Source organism: Corythoichthys intestinalis, chromosome 7 (genome assembly GCF_030265065.1).
Source record: "Corythoichthys intestinalis isolate RoL2023-P3 chromosome 7, ASM3026506v1, whole genome shotgun sequence".
Taxonomy (NCBI): domain Eukaryota; kingdom Metazoa; phylum Chordata; class Actinopteri; order Syngnathiformes; family Syngnathidae; genus Corythoichthys; species Corythoichthys intestinalis.
In genome coordinates, this window is record NC_080401.1 from 4976540 (window position 1) to 5001120 (window position 24581).

The following is a 24581-nucleotide window of genomic DNA, read 5'->3' on the forward strand; positions in this document are numbered from 1 at the left end:
AGTAGTACAACATTTTCCCCCAAGAGCATAATAGTCACCGGTTTGTCCGTCATACAAAAAGTATGTGATGTATCAATATTTATTAGGCTTCATAGATAGATAGATCATATTGAGAAAACATGACAACATCATGACAGGAAAATCAGCAGTCAATTTCATACCAAGGCATTATGATTGTCTATCTATTTCAGCACTGACCAGTAACACTGTGTTTTTGAATACTATATTTTAAATGGAAATGTGCAATAACGAATATTTTATGTACTTACAGGTATGAGAGAGTCAGAGAAAGAGAGCGCACAAAGGACAAGCACCTTGTTGCTAGAGCATTGCTGGAGCTGAGCAGTAACGGGGATGCAGATTTCACTCCCATTGAACAAGATCCGAAAGAGGTGTGTCAGTTCATGATACTTGGCAGTTTGGAGGAACCTGCAGAAAATGATCCAGAGCCTACACAACCATGTGCGAGTTGTAGCAGTGCTGCCAAGAGTGAACTCCAGAGGCTGATTACAGAGAATATCATGTTAAAAGGACAATTAGCTGGTATGAAAATGAATGAAAAGTGTTTTGAAAATCAGAATGATAAAGTAAAATACTACACTGGTCTTCCAAATTATCTAGTGCTAATGACTCTTTTTGACTTTGTTAAACAGTACATTCCTAAACCTCGTGGAAATGGTGAACTTGGACAGTTTGAGCGTCTAATTATGACACTAATGCGCCTTAAATTGAACCTTCCCATTCAGGACCTTGCATTTAGATTTCAGATTTCTGCATCAACCGTCTCAAGAACATTTTTGATAGTTATCCATGTCCTCTATGTTCACGGGAAGTTTTTCTTCTTTCAGAATCTCTGGAATGTAGATTTCCTGGTGATCTGAAATAACCGCCAGCACTGCAGGCTTAACTCCTGTATTCGATAGTTTCCTGGCAAAACAAGACATCTCTTCCTCTGTGGGCTCTGGGACTAGCGGCATCTTCAGGGGCATTCGCTTTGGTGTTTGAGCTCCAATCAGGGTACATTCAAACTCGCGTTTCCTAACCTCTGTTGATGTAAAGTCGATGTCCTGAATCTCTGAATATGCCACCTTGTCAACATAGGATGGTACTGGCCAGTAAGCTTTCTTCTGGGTCACTGTTAGAGCTTTGTTGGCACGGTAGTTCTCATCCACCCAGAACAACAATGACCCAACATGACAGCAAACCTGCAAATATAGAATTAACTTATGAATGACTTTTTTTTTTTTTTTTTTAACAAATGTAGTCAAACTTGTCTTAAGTGGTCACCCTGTTATGCAGCCACTATCTTTGGTTCCCTTGGGTGGCTGCTTAAGACAGGTCTGACAATATCTTTTTAGCTACCTTATGATGTAACACATTACAAAATGCATATATAAAGTAACACCTGTCAGGTGATATAACAATAGCAGTTGAATGCGGCATAAAACCCCATTCAATCAATCTAAAACATGCGCTTAAATTTCATATGCCAGTCATACGAATAATTACAAATATCTTTTTATCTATGTAAATAAAATTCCGCTCTATTTCTTCTTTACTACTGGATAAATTTTATTTAAACTTCACATGTAGGCTGAGTGTTAAGCAGAGATGTGCATATGAAATGAAAATGGTACATTGATCAAATCCATATCCTCTCCTCTTTATCTCATGAACTACTGGACAAATTTGATTTTATACTACAGCATGTCATACTTTATTATGGCTACTATAGGTTTCATAAAAGTTAAGGCGGTTTGAAGATTGTGAACAAGTTTCTTTGAAACATCATGGGCAGACTTGGCGCTAACAATGAGTCTCTTATTTTGCATTCCTTTGACATTGATTTGTTTTGTGTAAAAGAGATGTTGGGAGATATGATCACATCTAGTGAAGGCTCTAGTTTTAACGAATAACAATTATCAGGTTTTGGAAAATTTTGCATCAAGCATCTAGAGCAGGGGTCAGCAACCTTTTTGGTGTGGAGTGCCACTTTCAAATTTTCTTGTCAATCAGTGTGCCACACCGAGATTAATGACGCACATCCAATTTTTTATATCCAACAGAGCTGTAATTTTACCCCAAAGAAAACAACATGAACATATCCTGAAATCGTATAACTACCATTCTTTTTCAATTAACTAAAAAATAAATGCATATTGTAGAAAATGTCAAAACTTGAAAATAAGTGCAAAAGTTCACTAGCTAGTTGTTCACTATCAACTTAAACAGTAAATTATATGCAGCATTTTAGATATTCTTTTATATTACAAAGATAAAAGATGCCTACCTTAATGTGATCCCTGGCTCTGATTTCGGGTTGTACTTTGTGACTTTAAGCTGCTTATCCTTTTTTTTTTGAGTGTCTCTTTGTTAGTCAAGCCATCAACCAAAACCTCTGAGTTTGACAAGATCGCCTCTTTGATATATTCGCCATCAGTAAATGGTTTTCCTTGCTTTGCAATGCAGTGAGCAGTGATAGCTTGCTTCGGTGGCGGTGTTTTTAGCAGTGACAAAGGTTTTCAGGGTGTGTTTGTTTACTGTACCTGGACACAGCACGTTTTAATGTCTCTGCCTTGTCAGACTCATCCTTGAATGAATTTTCATGTTTTGTCTCGTAATGGGTGGAGCCGCGGCCCCCAGGAGGCTACCTCTTGCGGTGCGCACGAAAGGCTCGGGCGCAGGCCCGGGTGGAGCCGCGAGGAGCGAGCCTTTCCCCGGGGAGAGAAAGCCTCCCTATCGCGGTGCGCACGGAAGCCTCGGGCGAGAACCCGAGTGGAGCCGCCTCTCCCCGAGGAGGCTGGCTCTCGTGGTGCGCATGGAAGCCTCGGGCGCGGGCCCGGGTGGAGCGAGCCTTTCCCCGGGGAGAGAGAGGCTCGCTCTCGTGGTGCCCACGGAAGGCGCGGGCGTGTGGGGCTAGAAGACTGATCTAGCCCCATACCAGCCCGGGTGGAGCCGCGGGTGCAGATCTTGGTGGGGGAATAACACTCTTAAATACAGTCTTGATGAGATTGAATTGGCTGCAGTTACGACGTTGGGAACGCTGACTCTGGAATAAAACACGATTTGACCAACATTGTGACAGCCGATGCCTACCAAAAACGACGTAATGTCAGAGGTTATAAAATCGCGCCAGCGGCCCTTCCCGCACAGAGAGCGCCAGTGGGCAATACGGGACAAGTCTGTGAAAGCGTCCAACCCGCTCCATTCTCGGGACATCTTTTTATACGTGAAAGAATGACGTGAGTAAATCCCATGTCTCTTTACACAGGAATTCCCTTGGATGTGTGTGTGGCTTAAATAACAGGGCGCGCAACAGAAAATGTCTGAATTTCAGGTAAAAAGGCGCTTTTTTCTTGTTTTTTTGCCATGCGCTCGCGTGTCACTGGTTAACCCTTTGCGTGCCAGTGCTGACACGCGTGTCATAGGTTGCCGACCCCTGATCTAGAGTATTAAGAAAATGTTTACCTCTCCAAGTCCAGCCATACAATCACAGTGTGCACATTCAACCGATCCTTCTAAGGAAGAAATAACCCATGGTCTCAGTGGTGTATCATTCATTCTCTGGGAATGGCGTACCTGAAAGCATACAAAGAACAAAAATTATTGTACATTTATCAGTTTTGAAAAACATTTTACAGTGTGATAATTTTACCATTTCATGATTTGCATATTCAGCCATTTAAGAGTCAAATGTTTATGTGGAAACGATATGGGTAAACATTTCCATCGGCAAGAAACTGCCCTCACCACTGCTCAGTCACATGAATGAAGCGAAGAGGTGAGACTACACATACAGACACCCTCCAGGGGTGTGGAAATAAAAATTTTTGTACTTGCCCACGGACAAGTTATGAGCTAAAAGATACTTGTCCAGCACAAAATTTTACTTGTCCAGATGTAACTTCAAGAGCAAAATTTGTGGCATTTCACCTGTCCCCGGACAAGTTGGCAAGAACTTTTCACTTGTCTGTGTGTGCAATAACCCAGGTCGGACAGGGCATTTCCACATACCTGCCCTTTTTGGGAAATGGGCACATGTTTGTCTACTATGATGGTATGAGTCAGCAAGGAAAGCAATTTCCATCACGACCTATTTTCAATGACTTAAACAATCATGCATATCCTGGGATATTTAAACCTTGATTATTCATTATCGTTTCTGTTAACAAGTGTAAGATAAATGTAGTCAAGCTTAAATTTTAACTAAATGGCAGTCTATAATGTGAAAAAAGTTTATATTCAATGAGAAACGGTCTATTCTATGCTTTCTACTAATTCCATTTATTAGCATGTTTGGGAACTTTTTCATCCGATGTAAAAATTGAAGGTAATTTCCCTGTTGCAGCGGGGGCATGTGTTGTATCATCTACTACATCCTATTTATTTTGTCATCGAGTCTATCTATATATCTTTGCAGCAACGAAATGATGTTTAACTTAAGGTAATTATATGATAAAACATAGACACAATATCTGTATATATTCATTTCATCTGAAATCATGGAAGGAGACATTTTTGAAAAATATACATTGTACAAAGAAATATCTTCTCATTGCCACATACCCTGCCAGTTGTCAACACTTTGTCGTTGCACTTCATAGTCATAACATCCATGACCCAGCCGCTTCTACACTGATTTAGAGCATCCATTGCTTTTAGGGAGTTCAAATCCTGCATTGTATAGGCACTCTTTGTGTGGATGAGGTAGTTGACAATGTCATAGTACGAAATCGCCGGGAGCGAATCCAGGTCGGTTGTCAAACTGTCTTTTTTCACCTCGTATGGATCAACGCCGATCAATTCAATCTTCTGTTCGTATCTGTTACGTGATTCAGTATCCAATGTGTCAATATATCGTATTTTCTGCTTCGATAAAGCCATGTTTACACCTTAATTGCACGTTTTAATCACAGTAGTTTTTCAAAATATCGATTTCCGTTCGAATGCCAACCAAGATGGCGGACGTCGCAAAACCGCGCAAAGTATTATGGGAGTGTGGGAACTATGTATAGGGCACTCGTAGCATAGCTATCATTACACAGTTGGAGCATTTTGACCTGTAGACCCTACTCACGTGACGTCACAGCCACGCCCCCGCGCCACGTTGTCCGTATACTCGTCATGTTAATGCATTAGCGCTTCGTAAATTCCTCCTATTATGGCGTGTTTTTCTGCTCGTTAACATTAATAATCAAAATGGTGAAGTCGTGTGTGGCGGTCGGTTGCAAAAACAGAGAAGATAGACGGAGAGACTTGGAAGTTTTACCGTATTCCGAGAGACCCGAAGAGGAGACAGAGATTGACTGCTGCAATTCGACGAGAAAACTGGGCTCCAAACGACTACCACAGATTATGTAGTAGTCATTTTATATCTGGTAAGATGCATTTAATATATATTTAGAGGGTTTTGGGCTGACAACCACAATTAAGATCATTGCTAGGCTAATCGCCGACAACATACACTCAGACGTTGTGAATGAACTACCTGAAAATATATAATTATAAGGGGATAATCAGACAGTTGTCATACAATTAATTTACAATTTCACTATTGAGGTCAAAAGCCAAAAAATAAATTCAACTAGGGACAATCTGGAGTAGTGCTATCGCACTTCATATTTATTACATATTATATTTGTATGTAGTGAGAGTGCTATCGCTAAACCATATAAACATTAAAAGCCCTAGCTCCATTGACAAATGACATGAAATACATTAGACTTGACAGTGGATGTTAGCAAGAACAAAAGATTTTGAATTGAAAATTTCGTAACTCACCTTCCGAGCACAAGATTCCTGCCGAATTTTCGTGTATGAGGACCTGTTTCACCCAACCAGCAACGTAGCATTTATAAGCCTCCAAGCTCTTAAAATTTTTCAAACTTTCGTGAGAATAGGCTGATTTTGTGTGGACAAGATAGTTGTAAATATCAGGGTCAGGCAGAGACGGCGAAGGCAGCCGTTCAAAAAACATCGATTTAGGCATCAAATACGGATCTGGCGAATGGATAAACTGAAGCTTTTCCACGTAACGCCGTTTATGCAACGCATCCAATGAGTTTACAGCGTCAGATAACACCGGAGCTTCCATGAATTGCTCTATAACTTGCTCGACTAATTGAAAACAATGAGGTCTAAAAAATAGGTACAATATGGCGGCCGGAAACAGCGACACGCCCATTTTGTGACTTAGGTGAGTAGGTCTATAGACCCTACCCACGTGACGTCACAACTCCGCCCTCCAGACTGGTGCCGCCCAATTGTCCGTCAACACATCGTGTTTACCTGTTAAGGCTACGTACATTCCTCCTATTTACGGCGTGTTTTTCTGCTCGTTAACATTAATAATCAAAATGGTGAAGGCCTGTGTGGCGGTCGGTTGCAATAACAGAGAAGATAGACGGAGAGACTTGAAGTTCTACCGGATTCCGAGAGACCCGGAGAGGAGAGAGCGAGATGGGCTCCTGCAATTCGACGAGAAAACTGGGCTCCAAACGATTACCACAGATTATGTAGTAGTCATTTTATATCTGGTAAGATGCATTTAATATATATTTAGAGGGTTTTGGGCTGACAACCACAATTAAGATTATTGCTAGGCTAATCGCCGACAACATACACGTATGTATGTAATGAGAGTGCTATCGCTAAACCATATAAACATTAAAAGCCCTAGCTCCATTGACAAATGACATGAAATACATTAGACTTGATAGTGGATGTTAGCAAGAACAAAAGATTTTGAATTGAAAATTTCGTAACTCACCTTTCCAAGCACAAGATAGATTCCTGCCGAATTTTCGTGGACGAGGACCTGTTTCACCCAACCAGCAACGAAGTATTTATAAGCCTCCAAGCTCTTTAAGTTTTTCAAACTTTCGTGAGAATAGGCTGATTTTGTGTGGACAAGGTAGTTTTAAATATCAGGTTAGCTAGCAGACTTCAGGCAAATACGGCGAAGACAGCGGGTCGAAAAACATCGATTTAGGCATCAAATATGGATCTGGCGAATGGATAAACTGAAGCTTTTCCACATAACGCCTTTTATGCAACGCATCAAGTGAGTTTACGGCATCCGAAAGCACCTGTGGCCTATACTACGAACAGAGTTCAACCTCCCCAGAAGTAATCCAGTTTACCATCGGGTAACCGGAGTTGACAAAACCTGGTTGTCTAGTTTGTGGTCAATCGGTGCTACGACGCTGATTATGAGGTTGATTAGTCGAACCTGTGTCAACCCAGTCAGAGTTACTGCGCGTTCACATAAAAGGGGGCGGTGACCAGAGTCAAACACTACTTGTGACGATGGCACGGGCACCTTACTTCACGGAGGAATGCGCGATGATCATGCGGAATTATGAGGAATTAAAATCCACCCTCACCGCGAAATCCAACACCGCTTCGGCGAGTAGAGCGCAACGGGTCTGTTGACAGCGAATTTACAGATCGTGTGATTTGTGAATGCGTCAATATGCCAGTTTACTTATGTCCATGAAAAGAAATAAAGCCTGCTGTCAGGACAATAAAATAAGATTTGGTATATTAACAGTAAGAAATAATTGTCACGCATCACCACACGAAACAGGATGATTGTATGTTTAGTCCCCTTGACTGTATACGTATGTTCTTTTTTTTAGTTCGGGGTCTGATCAATAAACTTGATTTGCAGGCCCGAGCCCGACAACCCCCCCCCCAAAAAAAAAAAAGTTATATTTGTGAGGAGTCAGGAGAAGGAAATGCGGGGATGCCATGCGTTGTTGCGTAAATAAAAGCCCGTCTTTTGTAACGATTTTTCACAGTTAAACAAGACTAAGATGCATATTCAATAAACATTTATATCTTTTATATTTGTGCGTCTGTCCTATCAGTGGATTTGACATTTAATTTAATCTCCTCCAGTTGGCAGAAAAAAACGCAAGTTTTCTCAATGTTTAAATAGTCTACATATTTCTATGATTATTATAAATGCATCAATTTGAAGCGTTTCCATACCCCACTCCGAATCACACGGCATACAGTGTTCTTACGCAGATATTCAGCATCACCGATGGAATACATATATTGTCCCTGGCGAAAGAGCGCACGGACAGGCACACACAATCTGCGCGGTTGTGAGGGCCTGACTCGGCGGGTTACATTAGTGACGTCTGCCTAGATCAGTTGGCACAGGTAAAGAATTCCCTCAGCTGAAAATCTATATCTTTCATGGAGAACATCTTCCGGGTACGCCAGCGGATTCTGGCGGTCCCGAAATACCCGTGCCCTCCGGAGAGAGCCCCTCACAATCCGCGCGCCAATGTCGTATGGGTCGTCCAAGTGCGCTGTCATTGTCAGGAGGACACGTCCGCGGAGGAGTGCTGTTTAAATAGAGCGTGGCCGTCTTATATTCGGGCCAATACTGTAATACTGGGTTCTACACCTTATATTGCTGATTTGTGTACCCTCCACCCCACGCTCTCCTCTGTCATCAGGACCCCAACATGTTGTCCACCGGAAATACAATTATCTTACGATAATACTCATATTCATAGTTGGTGTAGGCATTTAATGTATTTCTTGTTGTTTGTTATTCTCCTATCTCTTCTTCTATTTTTCCTTTCTGTCCCCCCATAAGCCCCTCCTGCTCGCTGCTTTCTCCTAATAAATGAAACAATGAACAATCACAATGGGAGGTTACAGTGTATCACAAAAGTGCGTACACTCCTCGCATTTCTGCAGATATTTAAGTATATCTTTTCATGGGAGAACACTGACAAAATGACACTTTGACACAATGAAAAGTAGTCTGTGTGCAGCTTATATAATACAGTTAATTTATTTTCTCTTCAAAATAACTCAAAATATAGCCATTGATATCTAAACCCCTGGCAACAAAAATGAGTGCACCCCTTAGAAACTACATCCCTAAAAGTCCAAATTGAGTACTACTTGTCATTTTCCCTCCAAAATATCATGTGACTCGTTAGTGTTTCTTGGTCCAGGTGTACATAGTTAGCAGGTGTGTTCTAATTTGTAGTGCAGCTCTCATTAGTGATGTGTCTGTCGCGAACGAGCCGGTACAAAAGCCGGCTCTTTGAAGTGAACGAAGAGAGCCGACACAACACCGGCACCCTCCCTCGAGAGCCGACTCTTTAGTTTCCCTCCCTCTCATCCTCCCTCCCTCTCTCTCGCTCGCTTTCTCATGTGTCTGAAGCGAGGTGTGGCAGTGGCTCAGGTGAGGGAGTGCCGTGTGCAGAGAGGGAGAAAGGAAGAGAAAGGGGAGGGGCCAGGGGCTTGGTAGTACTGCGCGCCACGCCACGGAGTGCACGCCACGCTGAGTACCGTCCGTCGCGCAGCTGCAAGTGCACAGCCACAGACACACAGGAGGAGGAGGAAAAGACGACAAACGCGGTTTGTAGGCCTTCAATATGAGCCGAAAACGCAGTAACATTAGCATACATTTTAACTGGCTAAAGTCAGATGACAATAGGGCAGAATGCCGTGTCTGCAAACTTAACCCCTTATAGCCTAATGTAACATTTGATACACTTAGAATTTCATTATTGTGAGACTAATTTAGAAATTTGGCTTTTAAAAAAATTTTTTTTTTTAAATGATGGATGCAAGTCAACACATGCATCTGCAGGTTTCATGAGAAAAAAAAAATCTGGATTTAGCTAAAAGACTGGACAAATAATTACTGAGAGAAGGAGCCGGATCAGCCTGTCAAAGTTGAAGTATTTAGTTTTCTTGAATGCAAATTTTTTTAAAAAGCAAGGAGTAGCTAGCTTATGTTTGTTAAAATAAAGCAAGGAGGAGCTTATGTTTGTTTTGTTCGCTGCTGCTGTTGCAGTTACTACTCACTGTTTTTGTTATGATGCAGCATGTTTGAATGTTGTTGGTTGAAGTTTAATTTGGTTGCTTGTTGTTTGGAGCCTTTTTAATGTTCAATAAAATAAGTAAAAACCCTTTTCTTTGCTTGATAATTGTTGCTATTTGCAGTCAGTAGAGTGCAATATTTAGTTCACCAAGTCATTTATCAAAACATATGCTAAATTTGTCATAAATATTTAAAAGAAAAGCTAAAGATGAAAGAGCCCTCTGGGAGCCAAAAAGAGCCGGCTCTTTTGACTGAGCCGATCCAATCGAACCAGATCACCGAAAAGAGCCGAAAATCCCATCACTAGCTCTCATGCTCTCTCATACTGGTCACTGACAGTTCCAACATGGCACCACATGGCAAAGAGCTCTCTTAAGATCTTAAAAGACATATTGTTGCGCTACAAGAAGATGGCCAAGGCTACAAGAAGAGTGCCAACACCCTGAAACTGGGCTGCAGCACAGTGGCTAAGATCATCCAGCGTTTTAAAAGAGCAGGGTGTTAGGGGCAAAGTTGATGTGGACCAAAATGTGAGCCGGAAACAGATGAAGTGTGAAGAGATATTTATTGTACAAGGGCAAGGTGTTGAGCGGCTGGTGGGTTGAATGGTCAATGGCTGTGAGGGCTTTGATGGGTGGGTGTCCTGATGGCAAAAAAACAATTAGTTAAGAGTTCAAAGACAAGAGTCACAAACTACAGGCTTAGTTGGCCGATGTACCAACGGTGACTGGCAGAATCATCTGGCACCTGCTTGCTGCCCAGGCCGATCCTTATGAGCAGTGGTGATTGTTGATTAGCTGCAGGTGCTCTCCCAGGTGAGCCAAGATTCTAGTGATTCCATACATGAAAAACAGGAAGTGTTATACCAATAAAAGCCAGCAGAGGGGAGTGTGGGCAAGGACCACCACACAGGGTCCACTCAGAACAGGCCTCGGGTTGGTTGTCCAAAGAAGGTGAGCGCACGCGCTGAGTGTCACATCCAAATGCTTTCTTTGAAAGATCGTTGTAGGAGTGCTGTCAGCATTGCTGAAGAGACTGAAGAGGTGGGAGGTCAGCCTGTTAGTGCTCAGACAATACGCTGCACCCTACATCAAATTGGTGTGCATGGGTGTCACCCCAGCAGGAAGCCTCTTCTGAAGATGGTTCAGAAGAAAGCCCGCAAACAGTTTGCTGAAGACGTTAAAGTCTTGGCATCTGTAATTCTGTTCTCGCATGCTCTCACCTCCAAATAGGGTTTTGCTGTTTAAAAAACTTTTTTTTTTTTTTTTTTTTTTTTTTTTTTTTTAAAATGCCCCCTGCTCAAAATTTTTCTTCCCACAGAAAATTGAGATTTTAAACTTTCCAATGATGTATCACACATGCATATCGGACATTTTTGAAAGATGCCAAATTCGGGAGCGGAACTTCAAGTCACCTGAGTGTTTTCCGCCATATATCAAGTTTTATTGTAAAAGGCACATCAGAAAATGTACAAATGTGATCTGGTACTACTACTAGTCTGCAGTGCTTCTACTACATTAGGACATAAAACTACAGTAAATACAGTAACATAGTACACTCACCGCTGGCTTGCTTCCTTTTCTCCTCTTTTGCCTTTTTATTCTTTTTTCGCTTCCAGAAGGATAACTTGTCTTCATTTTGCCAAATAAAAAAAAAGGCCAGATTGTCGCCCACTCTCACTCTGAGTCACGTGACATGACACACATACATACTCGCACAGTATAATGAACACAAAGGTGGGGGGGTGCGAGTGCACGTGCGGTCATCTTGGTCATAAAGGTGGCGAAAACTAAGCACTTTACAGTGACTCATATACATTCGTTCATGGAACCATACATTTTAACAGGTGGCCATCCTCTACTCGAAATGCGCACCTTACGCCATGTTCAATGTTCAAGTAAGAGCTGTATCATATTTCTGAGAGGATCAATGAGAGCAGATACAAGTCTTTTATAGCCGTTGCAAAGAGATCCTGCACCCAGCCATTCGTGAAATGTATGTGAGCTTCGAGTGATTTATAGTTTTAAAACTGTTCATTTGTGTAAACGAGGTAGTTTGTTATATCCAGCATTGAAGTTGGAGGCAGTAATGTGGCATCGGAGCTCCATTCTTTTGTAGGGAGGTCGTACGGATCTATATTACTGATTTTCGACAATTTAGCCAAATAAAGATCCCTGACCTCCTTGATAAGTTTGTCCCTGTACGGTATCCTCTCATCCTCCTTATTCCTCTCCAGATTGGCGACTGAGCAAAAACTTTTAAAACAGTTTAAAAACTCACTTCTTCACCGGCTACTCCTACTCTGGTTTGTTTACATCCGCGGTACACCCAATGGCGCCTGAGGGCATGTCCGCCAGTTTGAGCATGTGACTGACAAAGACCGATTCTCGCTCCCAGAATACACAGTGCATGTGATGTAGGACAATAACAGGACTGGTTGCTATGGGAACGTACGCATACCCAAGGAACCTTGCTAAAAGGAGTATTAAAATTGCTAATAAAATTGTTTAGGATTATTTTAGATTCATATATGTACTATTTTTCTTATAGAGCAGACATGTCCAAAGTCCGGCCCGGGGGCCAAACGCAGCCCGTGGTCAAATTTCATCCGGCCCCCAGCCTCTGTCATAAAATCAATAACGTCTGGCCCGCACACAGACTTAATAAATTGGTCAGCAGTACTGCTACCAGCATTTGAAGTAGCTTACACACTAAATGCTGCTCCTCATTTACCCACCAAAAGGCAGCAGCACTCTAAGCAACATTACCCCGTGTGACCCTTCACTTCCAATTTTCTAAAATGGCGACAATCAACAAAAAAAAAGTTTACTGCGATGGTTGACGCTTCAAGGATAGGTGGAAATTGGACTATTTCTTCACTAAAATACTCAACAGCTGTGTCTGCCTCATTTGCAGAGACAGTCGCTGTTTTTAAAGACTTTAATGTAAGGTGATATTACCAAACAAGACACACTGACATGTACGAAAAGATTTCAGGGAAGATACGCAGCAAGAAATTGAAGCAACTTGGAGCTAGTTTAATTTTACAGCAGCAGTATTTCGCAAGAGCCCGAGAGTCGAAAGAGAACGGCACAAAGGGTAGCTGCAAGATTGGTGTGAAATCATTCATTTAAAAAAATATCAAAGCAAATGTGACACACAGAATGGTTTGCTAAAATGTGCTTAAATATATTGTTCTACGTAAAGGACGTCAGCCATGGTCGGCCCCCCACATTTTTACCACACCGAATCTGGCCCCCTTTGCTATAAGTTTGGACACCCCTGTTATAGAGCATTCTACGAGGAATACGATAGACCCATTCATAGACTTTTTGGGAAAAATCACCATTTCTTTAGGTAGTCACATGAATAATGTGGTGGCCTGTGAAAATCAATGTTTAACAACTCGGCAAGGACTGTCCAGAGAGTACTTGGAGAGTCACTCTTTAAACAATCATGTGGTATTAATAGCTGATTGGACTTTCTTAAACATGTATAATCTACGTGACATGGTTAGTGCCGCTTGGGATTGATAACAGAATCGTCAAATGATTCCATGGTATTGAAACACTCCTTACACTTGACGCTGCGACAGTGCAGTAAAGCTGCGTGTGCTAAATCTGTTGGCCCTCTGGGGGCCCCTGCTGGCTGGAGGGGCCCTAGCCAATTGCCCGGTTTGCCCAATGGCAAGGCCTCTGGGTGTACTCACTTTTGTGATACACTGTATCTTTATGTTGATTGCAACAATTAAGGCAAGCAGAAGTTTCATGATTGGGGATAAAATACTATAATGCAACATAACATCAGGGTTAATCACAGAGGTGGGTAGTACCGCGTTACATGTATTCCATTACATTTACTTGAGTAACTTTTTGAGAAAAATATACTTCTAAGAGTAGTTTACTAAGCCATTCCTTTTACTTTTACTTTAGTAAATTTGTGAAGAAAAAAACCTACTCTTACTCCGCTACTTTGGGCTACACAAAAGCCGTTACAATTTTCCTCTTCCTCTACATATTAGATTTATAAATTTTTTTGCCAGCGATGCCAAGAGTAGCTTGACTAATTTCACTAATGAGACGTTGCAACAATAATCACATGACTCCAATCAGACTCAACCTTGCAGTTCTATGATCACGCCAGTCTGTTCAATCACGTGGCGTCTTTAAAGCACCGTAAAAAATGTATTGACATAGAGCACTGCTCAACATGACTCGAAAGTGCAAATTTAAACCTCTCTCCCAGTTTTTATTTGGCACCGATTGACCACGGAAAACCGGAGATATGATCCTTTTAATTTCATAATAGTAACTATGAAGGAATTATTCAAACTAGGAACTTTTTCTTCACTAGAGGGCACTCATGTTCATTGGATAATAATGCTTCACTTGTCTTTATTTTTTCTAATCTCGCCGGAATTCAGTTTTTTTTTGTATTTCTTTGGTTATGCAATGGGTTATTTTACAGTATCATTACAACAACAGTTCATAAATAAATAATAATTTAAAAAGTACATCAAAAATACTTCTACAGTAGTACCTCTACATACAAAGTTAATTCGTTCCAGGACCTTGTTTGTAAGTCGAAATGCTTGTATGTCGAGCAGTATTTTCCCATTAGAATACATTATAATTTCATTAATTCGTTCCACAGCCTGAAAACCTAAATTAAATTCTTAAAAAATACTGATGTTACTATTGCAAATAGCAACTAGGCCTGCAAGCAGGACTGAACGGGCCGTCGCAGTTTGGCACAACTCGGACGTCACGCAAACTCGGATGGCGCGCATGTTGGGGTGTTGGCAGATTGCCCCCTCTTATCATCTAATGACAACCTAACATGCTCAAAACTCGCCTCTGTTTTTTTAATGAGAAATTAATTCACACACCTAGGAGAAAAAAATCCTATTGTAGAGTACTTCAAAAGGAGGCGCTACTGAGCTGTGCAGCCACGCCATTATTCAAAACCAAAATGAATCATCTAATTGGTCCAATTAGACCTAGTGTGCCAAATTCGGTGGTTGTGTAAGCTGCCTAAGTCCCATGAAAAACATTCTCTGCTTCAACGTAAGCTCAACATCTTTCCTAAGGCACCTGAACACGTCTTAAAGACCAAATGTGAAGTAAGGTTGGCCAACCATGTTTTTCAATAATATCAATGGCTAAACAATTATAAGCATATTTTGGTTATTTTTTTAACACAACCCTTACAGATTCTTTGTTTAACCCATAGCAACGCCCTTGACAACGAAAATGCTTTTCTTTGACAATCTTCGGAAATCTTCGGAAATTACGTCACAACGAGAACTGCGAGGGAAGTCCGCCATACACACAGTATTGTTGCATTGCTTCTCGGAAAGATGCCACGGCGGTGTTTGGCGATGTATTGTTCTCAATCAAAAGAAAAGTTGTATGAGTGGCTGAAGGATAGCAGGGCACGTAAATGGACATCTTTTGTTCGCACTAAGCGAATGAATTTCACGCCACCATCGAGTCGTGTTCTCTGCTACAAAGACTTTGAAGATGCCTGCTTCCTCAACCGGCCTGCTTATGATCAAGGATTTGCCAAAAAGTAAGTGTTATTTATGGATAGATGACTGATGACTTTGTCGAAGCAGAGCTGCCAACTGTTGTGGAATGAACAGTAGAAGCTAGCGACGTTAGCCGAAAGCTAACTCGTGACAATCCCCGATCATAGTTGTGTTTGCGTTCGCTAGGTTAAGCGTGTTTAAATTGTGCGTCATCTACGATCTTGTCCGAAAGGGTTAATCCACTGTCAATCGGGAAAGGGGTGTGGATGTGCATATAATCGGGTCGGCGTCGCGGTAATTCACGGTCACGTTGCCGTAAGAGACACACAACGCCGGTGAGTTTGTGCACATTTATTTGTATTTGTATTTGCACCTGCATGCTTCAAGCATCGCATTGCTTTTGGACGATTCGGCGTTTCTTTCACGGTGATCGCATGATAGCCTTCTACTTTGTGTTTTACGAGAGCCGCTGACAGGTGACTGTTGACAACTAGCATGTTGGTTTAGCGTAGCCATTGAGTCAATCTCGCAGCGAATCAGCGAGCGGCGCAGGTCACGCAATCATGGGAAATGTAGTCTCGGGACAACACTGAAGTGGTGCTTTGCAATCTGTTCGCTTGTGTGAAAAAACTACATTTCCTCTCTCCATTAGACGCCACTCCTACAGGCTCTATCTATCGCTCCGCACAGCCTGCCGAGAGCCCAAAGCTGTGTTCGTACTGTTAGCTCCATGTGTTAATAAAGAAACAAAGTTGTCAGCACGTCGTGTGTTCGATACCTTTGTCAACAAAAAGATCATAACAAGACACTATGTACGATCCGTTTAGATACGCTGGGACTGGAGAGCTGTGAGTAGTAGGAGGCGAGGGGGAGATGAGCGAGAAGCAAAACTTCGCGGTCAAATGTGGCGGCAGTCCGCTATTACTTTTATTATTATTATTTATTATTATTTTCTTATTGTTGCCACAGTAAAGTGGAGAAAGCCATCAAAGACTCATCTCCTTCTTTCCCCCCAACGTTTTTAGAGTATTATTTATATATATATATATTTATATACACGAGAGCTGCCGGATCTGCCAAAATGAACATGAAGTCTGATTATTATTTTTTTTTAAACAATGTCATCAGATAGACAAAAACATAAAATTATGTGCAAATGCATGCATCTTTAAATCATAAAAATAATAACAGCCTATATCTTACCAATCTTGTAATTTCGATGGGTCTTGTATCCATTCCATGTCAGGTAGTCTAGGCACATTGTTTGCATCCTAATTAGCGTCTGGCTAATACATGTTAGGTCCAACATAAAATTCCAACCTCCTCTTCTTCCTCCAACTATTCAAAAACTTTCCTCCCTTGCGCTCGATCTATCGCTTATATCGCTGTTTGAATCATTGTTTGAAGGGCTTTGTATGGCGGCCATACTGAGCGCTGCCATCGCTGTTCTCGGTGTGACGTATCACTTCCGGGTTCGTCCCCTTTCAGGCTCGAACTTCGGAAACGCGTTTATTTTGTCAAATATACAACATATAAATGATTTTTTCATACTTTATTTGTTGGACACTGTTTAATTACTTTAATTGTGACCCTATTTGGCATGTCATGAAATTACTTCACATTTGGTCTTTAAGGCTCCCCTGAAACAGGTTTGAGGCGAATTGATGTTTTTCCCTTCCAGGAGGATCAGGTCTCATAATAAAGCCCGTTTCCTCTTCCCAGCAGGGGGCGCCAGGCCTAATAAGTAATATTTAGCTACAGTCGTATTCCGGTTGGGATACCTCACATACATGCCAGATATGGAAAAGATTGAACATTGTATGAGGGAGTTATGTCATTTTCTGAATTTGGTGTTTAGCCAAAAAAAATGGCCGAATTTGGCACCCCGCCCAGGTCAGGCCGGTGAATTAAACCACCATTTTGAAAACTTAAGATCGCAAATGTCTCATGAACATTCTCACCAATTTTGAGGAGGATCCAACTGACTCCCTGGGCACCAAGGTCTCAAATGTGCACCCTGTTAATCGATAAAAAAATTCACATTCAATCCAAAATACCTGATTTCACGTTGGGTTCGGAATATGGGTGCAAGAGACATTTTGGAGCAGTTTTAAACAACGTATCGACTCCTCAAATTTCATTGCTCTACGTCAGAGGTTGCTTTTTCGTTGTCTGTCATTTTGACTGACAGGGTCATAAAAATCCGGTCATAATCTATTTTTACCCGTCACTTAATTTTTTGAAATGATAATAATGACATTGTGGTGACCCTTTGTTTAGCATAATTCACTTTCCGTACTTGTGTGTCCATTTGGCCAAGCGCGTTACCGGCTATGACACAGTCACGTGACAGAGACACTTAAGAGCCGCGCGCGTTCCGGCTTGAATAGAGAGTTCAAAGAGAGCAGCAGAGCTACAGTGGCTGGACACAGCAATTCCAGCTAACAAGACCCTTAACACTGCATACCGCTTCAACATATTCAATAGTATTTAGTTTTCATTCATTTTCAATTAATATTCTGTCCGAACAAGCTTAACAGAGAATCCACACCGTGCCATCACACATCAAGCAGATGAATAAGTAACTTTTTCTCCGCAGTGACAAAAACAGCTGACTGTGGCCCCAGTAGGTAGCCACCGTTTGTCCCTAATAGGAAATGAATGGAAATCGTGTACGAAGGACCCTCCTCGTTAAAATGGAGTGGATGTTTACTCGTGACAGGTTGAAATTCACAGACGAAAAATAAAAACAGCTAAAAGATTGGACCCTTTTTTTTTTTTTTTTAATGTTGACTTTTTGTGATGCATGCTTTTATTTTGGCGCATGAAGCATAGAACAGGAAGCGAGCGTATGTACAGATGTGCCTGCTCACCCCGCACACGCAGCAGCTGAGTGACAAAAGTGACAACCTGCGCGCACATTTGTTGCTTGTGAAGCACCCACAGGTGACGGCTGTATATAACCCCTTTTGTACTGCTTATTATTATTTTTCAATTGCGGTCGGATACTTGGGGTGTGATTGTTATGTTGTTTTTGATGATGTGCGGATGCTAACTGATACATGCTAATCATTTGTTATTGCTGTATCAGCAGCTACTTGTAAACACAAATTTGAATTGCTATTATTGAAGATGAGACGGATTTAATTTAATCTTATTTTAATTTCATTCTGTAAGTGTTTATGTCATGAGCAGCTGAATAAAGTCAGCAAACCACACGGATGTCTGTCATCGAACTTAGCTCACTGTCTAGCTAGAACTTGGCTCCAACATCTTGGCGAGGACAGTACAGCGACGTATAATCTATGTTTTTGGATATTTTTTTAGAGGGTGTTTTGAGGTACTTAAAGGGTTAATGCCGACTTATGTGGAAATCCAGTGTTGGGCAATTCTTACTACGCGGCGAAACGTCCTACACAATGCTCAGCGGGCTTGCGCAAGCATTCGCAAATCGGCAAGTACTCACTACTTTTGTTTTTATTGAGTTTAGTACCTTTTCATGGCCTCAAAAGTACTTTTTGCATGCATTACCCTCTCATACTTTTAACCATTGTTTTTTTTAAAGCAGTTGACCACATTAGTGACGTAGCGTATTTAAACTGTTCTTATTTAATATAATTACATTTAAGTATTTTCTTAAAGCATTTTTTAGTACGTTCTGCCTGTATGAATCTAAACAAAAAAGTTGAGCGCGCATGGTAGTACTTTGGGTGTCAAATTCGACTCAAGTAGATGTTTCACGGATGTAGATTTTGGCAGAACACCGGAGCTACGGTGCCAACAAAGGAACGGAACTTGTTCGTAAATCAGGGACTACCTATAGGTAAACCTCAACTGGAGAGAACTTGGAGATTCAGCACTCCTACGAAATTGCTCTTGTTCGGCATTTATATGCAAAGGCTTTTTTTAGTTTGCCTCCTCCATATGATCCCAGTCAGGCAAATTCCCAGGCAAATTCGAAAACCTCTCTACATAAGCTGTAAAACAAAAATATTAATATCTTGCATGAGTAATTTGACTGATGGAGCGCATCCATCACAACAACTACACATGAGTTTAAAAGGACAAAATAATTTTGAGAAAACTTACTCATGATTCCTGTGACTTTTTTCTGGTCAAGGACCCCCTTTTCTGGGGCGCTGATGCCAGCATGACCGAAGGGGATAGCATTTTGACACTCCAATCAGGAAAAAGTGATCAAAAAGTGCATCAAATAGGAACATGCAAGGGCAAATGATGGTTCAGCACCTGTTGAGGCATTTAAAACAGACTCATGTCAAGTTGGGCCTCCTCTTCCCACAAAATACAGTATATTCAATAGTGGCCTTGTAGAGCTTACCATCTGACCATTTTGCTAAAACAGGATCTCCTGGTCGAAGATCTTGCAGCTGTACTGGAGCCTCATCCCTTTTCAAAATGGCAGCTCTGTAAAGATTTTGCCGGTATAACCATCCTCCCATCTGACAAATGCAAAACACCCTAAGAGAGAATGAGGGGGAAAAAAGATGTTGAACAATTTATATTTGGGCAAAACAATTTACCATGGTGTTTTCAGAGGTAATTTGGACCACAGGCTGAAGGCTGCAACTTAAAGAGCGTGCATGGGTAAATCGTAAACCTACTTAGAGGCAAAAATAAACCCACAATTTTTAAATCAGCATAGATACAAAAAAAAAAAGACAATTAAAAGTAAATAAAAAAAAAAATAAATAAAAAACGAGCAACCAAGTTTCAAGACGATTGATTCATGTACAACAGACGAGTAATTAACAACAACTATTTGAGTGGCCGCTTTACAGGCCTTTCAGCCTGAAATGATCCAACTGTGCACAATGGAAACTCAATATACTTACCGGGTTCCTCTTTTGATGGATTTGTGTAGCACTGCATGTCCTTAATTTTCTGTGTGTCAGTTGTCTTTCTTGAGGGATTTTTATTCCTGTAGATGATGAAATAAATATTGATTCAATAAGTCTAATGTAAACAGTATTTTAACCTCATTCCCTCATGCATTGGTGGTGGGAGGTTGGGGGGGCAAGAATGACTAACAAGCAATTGAGACATTCTGTTTCAGGACCGAGAGGAAAATATGAAATAAATGTCGAAATAGTTAGTCTAGAGCAGGGGTCAGCAACCTTTTTGGTGTGGCGTGCCACTTTCAAATTTTCTTGTCAATCAGTGTGCCACACCAAGATTAATGACGCACATCCGAATTTTTATATCCAACAGAGCTGTAATTTTACACCAAAGAAAACAACATGAACATACGTTGAAATCTTACAACTACCATTCTTCTTTATCAAATAACTAAAAAATAAAAGTATATTGTAGAAAATATCAAAACTTGAGCATCATCTTATGTAAACATATCACACACACACAACCCAGCAAGAAAAGGGGAAAGAGCGTGATTCTCAGTGCAGGTCTCTCACAGTACAGAGCGGGCTGTTTTAACCTTCAAAGTCAGGCGACTACTTTGTCTTTTTCACAAACAGTGAATTCTATGCACAATTTTAGACTTTATATAACAAATACAAAAGATGCCTACCTTAATGTGATCCCTGGCCCTGTTTTTCATTAATTTCATGTTTCGTCTCGTAGTTGCGTTTGACACTTGTTGTGCGACACACACACAACGCTCCCGAGGCATAATGCACAGAGCAAGCGGAAGTAACCAGCCAACCAGTTGTTACCGGCACCCCCAAGGGGCCGCTCTCCCCTTCAGTATGACCAGCTTACTAGTTAAGTGTAAGAAAAAGAGAGGCAGGGAGCAAGGTGTTTTGAGAGAGTTGTGCGAAGAGCGCCATGAAAAGTGGCTGTGTCCCATGCTGGTTTTAGTTTTGTTAATAAAAGTCTCCAGCAAAATACCATCCAACGTGTCACTGTGTTTTTATACACATCACCACCTCTCTGAAGTAATAAGCACTGGGCAAATCGACGACAACAAGCCAAGTTATTCGCCTGTCCACTACGCCCTACGGTGCAGAGTTGCAATTACCAAAAAGTGCAATTGGTAGCACAGTGTACTTCCGCCAGCTCTCTGATTGGTCGGCTTCGTGACATGTTAGTAGCGTGGGCTGAATTAAACACGCAGAGAAAAAAAACCGACAAGCGCAGGCGTCGAGAAATTGGGGAAGAGCTGGAGGTGTGCTCAAAATCCATTATTGCTCGCATATAACGCCACAGGCAGAGTGGGTGAGAGGGGCGGTCCCGTAAAGCCCCTAAATAACAGGGCGCGCAACTGAAAATGCCTTAATTTCCGGTAAAAAGGCACATTGTAAATGGGCTCGCTTCCGCTATCCAAACAGCTAAACATGAAAAGGTTCACACTCCGGATGTTTTCAGTAATCCTTTATGTGTCTGTTTTCTTTTTTATGAAACTAAAACAATGAAAAAATACATGCAATCAGCAACAATGTTGCAAATAACAAAAATGCCATCCATATATGCAAACACAATTAGTCTGTATTCAGTAGTTCTTAATTAGAAATATCAAACACATTTCCCCTCAAACATGCAACCTAAAGACAATATAAAGAGTGTAATTCTCAATTTGACAACAAAATACTCACAGACGTTGCTCTAAAGAACACAAATGCCACTCAAGTTGTGAGAGTGGAGCTGACATGTAACCCACTGAATCCCATTTGAAGAACTTCCTATTTGCATTTTTCTTCTACTGTTTTAGAACCAATAAATAAAACGGCCACAAGATGGGGCGCTTGAGCAAGTGATAAAGATACAACCGACAATAAACATAACACGCATTTTTTTTTTTTTTTTTTTTTTTTTTGCCATGCCCTCGCGTGTCACTGGTTAACCCTTCGCGTGCCAGTGCTGACACGCGTGTCATAGGTTGCCGACCCCTGGTCTAGAGCATTAATAGGTAATTAATAGGCTTATCTGTAGAGTCCTTGGAGCGCTCTCAACTAAATCATTTCTGAATTTTATCTTTTCATGCATAACCAACCAAATATCAAGTTATTAGCCGTGGTTAAATATGCACCATTAACACCGACATTAGCAATTTCTTAGCATTACCTCGAAAATTAAAAGTCATGCAAACGTGTGTTCAATACTGTTATTATTTCATAGGTTTTGTTAGCATTTTTCTGGCGAGGAAAAGAAAACTTAGTCCCGTGATTAGCTAGGAGTTTGGCGTTAGCCGTTAGCCAATGATAGAAACAGTATATGGTAAAATAGTTCGCATTAGGCCCACAGAATTAAGTTAGTTAACTCTTATTCGCACAAAAAAATGATAAGGCGCTCACCTATCCAAGTCTCTCTCAGCGTGGTGATGTCGAAAACTGCTTCAGTGGTGGCCAGAAGGACACTTTTGTTGTATTTTCCCGCGACCGTAACTTTCCGCTCGTCACAGTGCAGCTGTGTCGATGGTCACGTTCTTCTTCGTGGCATCTTGCAATTACTGCCACCTGCTGCCATAGTATCTTGGAAATCATTCCATTTAACACGCGTTGTTTTGTTTTTACATAAAATATCCTTAGTATTGTATTATTTTTACGATTTCCGTGTTTGTTGTTTGATTGATTTTAGACTTTAACTGCCTAATATCTTGTTTTAAAATGTTGGTGTCGGTATAATGTTGCTTTCAAGTGCTATGGGAAAGATGAACGTTGCCACTAATTGGTGTGATCTCGTCCTGTTCGTGTGCTTTTGTAGTCGTAGGAAAAAGGAAAAAATGAAGAAAAAAAAACGGCAGACTTTGGTTTGTTGCGTGGGCAAAACTATGTTACCTACTGATTAAATTACTACAACTAGACGAGGATGAGTCTCAATGCAAGTTTTTGTTTGTAATTTTCAATAAACTAGAGAAAGTAGAATTTTATAACTGTCACTGCGTTATCAGGCAGGCATCATAAATACGGACAAATTGACTGTTAAAAAAAAAATAATGATAACAGTCTTTTTCGTTTTCCGCCATTTTTAAAGTTTGAAGGTTGTCTCATCTCGGAAACTCGGATATCATAATATATTCTCAGTTTTCCATTAGAAAGTACGACTAGAGAGTCGTTCATTCTACTTTGTGTAAATGAACCAGATATGTTATTAAATAATTTGCTCGATTATATTATTTTCTCGGAATTTTGCACGAGATTAAGATGTGATTGCACATGTCTGAGCAGACATTACACTTTTACAATGAAGTAATCTCGAACTCGAAATGAGCTATTACTAATTGGAAGGAGTTCAAATTGAGCGCTATTTGTAACTGGCATATGTCTATTAAGGGCTGCTTGGCATGATCAGGAAATGAAGCAGCTTTGAGACAAGTTTAAGAAATAAAATTAGGGCTGTCAAACGATTAAAATTTTTAATCGAGTTAATTACAGCTTTAAAATTAATTAATCGTAATTAATCGCAATTAATCGCAATTCAAATCATCTATAAAATATGCCATATTTTTCTGTAAATTATTGTTGGAATGGAAAGATAAGACACAAGATGGATATATACATTCAACATACGGTACATAAGGATTATTTGTTTATATAACAATAAATCAACAAGATGGCATTAACATTAATAACATTCTGTTAAAGCAATCCATGGATAGAAAGACTTGTAGTTCTTAATAGAAAAATGTTGTACAAGTTAGAGAAATTTTATATTAAAACCCCTCTTAATGTTTTCGTTTTAATAAAATTTGTTAAATTTTCAATCAAAAAATAAACCAGTAGCCCGCCATTGTTGATGTCAATAATTACTTACTCAATGCTCATGGATGCCTATAAAATCAGTCGCACCCAAGCGCCAGCAGAGGGCGGCAAAACTACATAAAACACAACAAGTGAGCGTTTCAATGTGTACTGTCATTTAAAACTCTCTGAGTGGGGCATCTGCGTTAATTGCGTCAAATATTTTAACGTGATTAATTAAAAAAATTAATTAACGCCCGTTAACGCGATAATTTTGACAGCCCTAAATAAAATACTTTGCTCATCCATATCTTTCCCTGAGACATTACTGAGATACTGAGTGCAAGTAAGGGAGATGAAATTGAGACGCGTTTGAGATCAACACAAGATCTCATAGTTGTCTATTGGTGAGATCTTGAAAGGAGACAGCTGTAAGACATTATTGAGAAATCGTGCCACTGGAATTATTTCTCAAAACCTTCTCAAGTAATGCTCACTGTGAGACTTATTTCTCACGAGACAAATTTGAGAA

The 24581-nt window shown here is 40.7% G+C and overlaps 1 protein-coding gene across 3 annotated transcripts; it reads right to left on the minus strand.

Annotated features, from left to right (window-relative positions):
* LOC130919508 (uncharacterized) lies at positions 1–22799 on the minus strand. 3 transcript variants are annotated; one of them, XR_009063981.1, is made up of 6 exons: positions 22664–22799; positions 20246–20331; positions 19732–19871; positions 19482–19640; positions 3469–3579; positions 1–1205 (listed from the first exon to the last, which is right to left on the minus strand). XR_009063981.1 is itself a non-coding variant. In XM_057842290.1 (3 exons), exons 1-3 carry the CDS (start codon positions 4882–4884, stop codon positions 786–788), a joined length of 636 nt encoding a protein of 211 aa, XP_057698273.1. In that variant the 5' UTR covers positions 4885–4952; the 3' UTR covers positions 1–785. The 3 variants fall into 3 exon arrangements, 2 of the variants coding, with proteins under 2 accessions (XP_057698273.1, XP_057698272.1); XM_057842290.1 differs by lacking the exons at positions 19482–19640; positions 19732–19871; positions 20246–20331; positions 22664–22799 and adding an exon at positions 4780–4952; XM_057842289.1 differs by lacking the exons at positions 19482–19640; positions 19732–19871; positions 20246–20331; positions 22664–22799 and adding an exon at positions 4567–4952.
* Positions 22800–24581: the final 1782 nt, after the last annotated feature.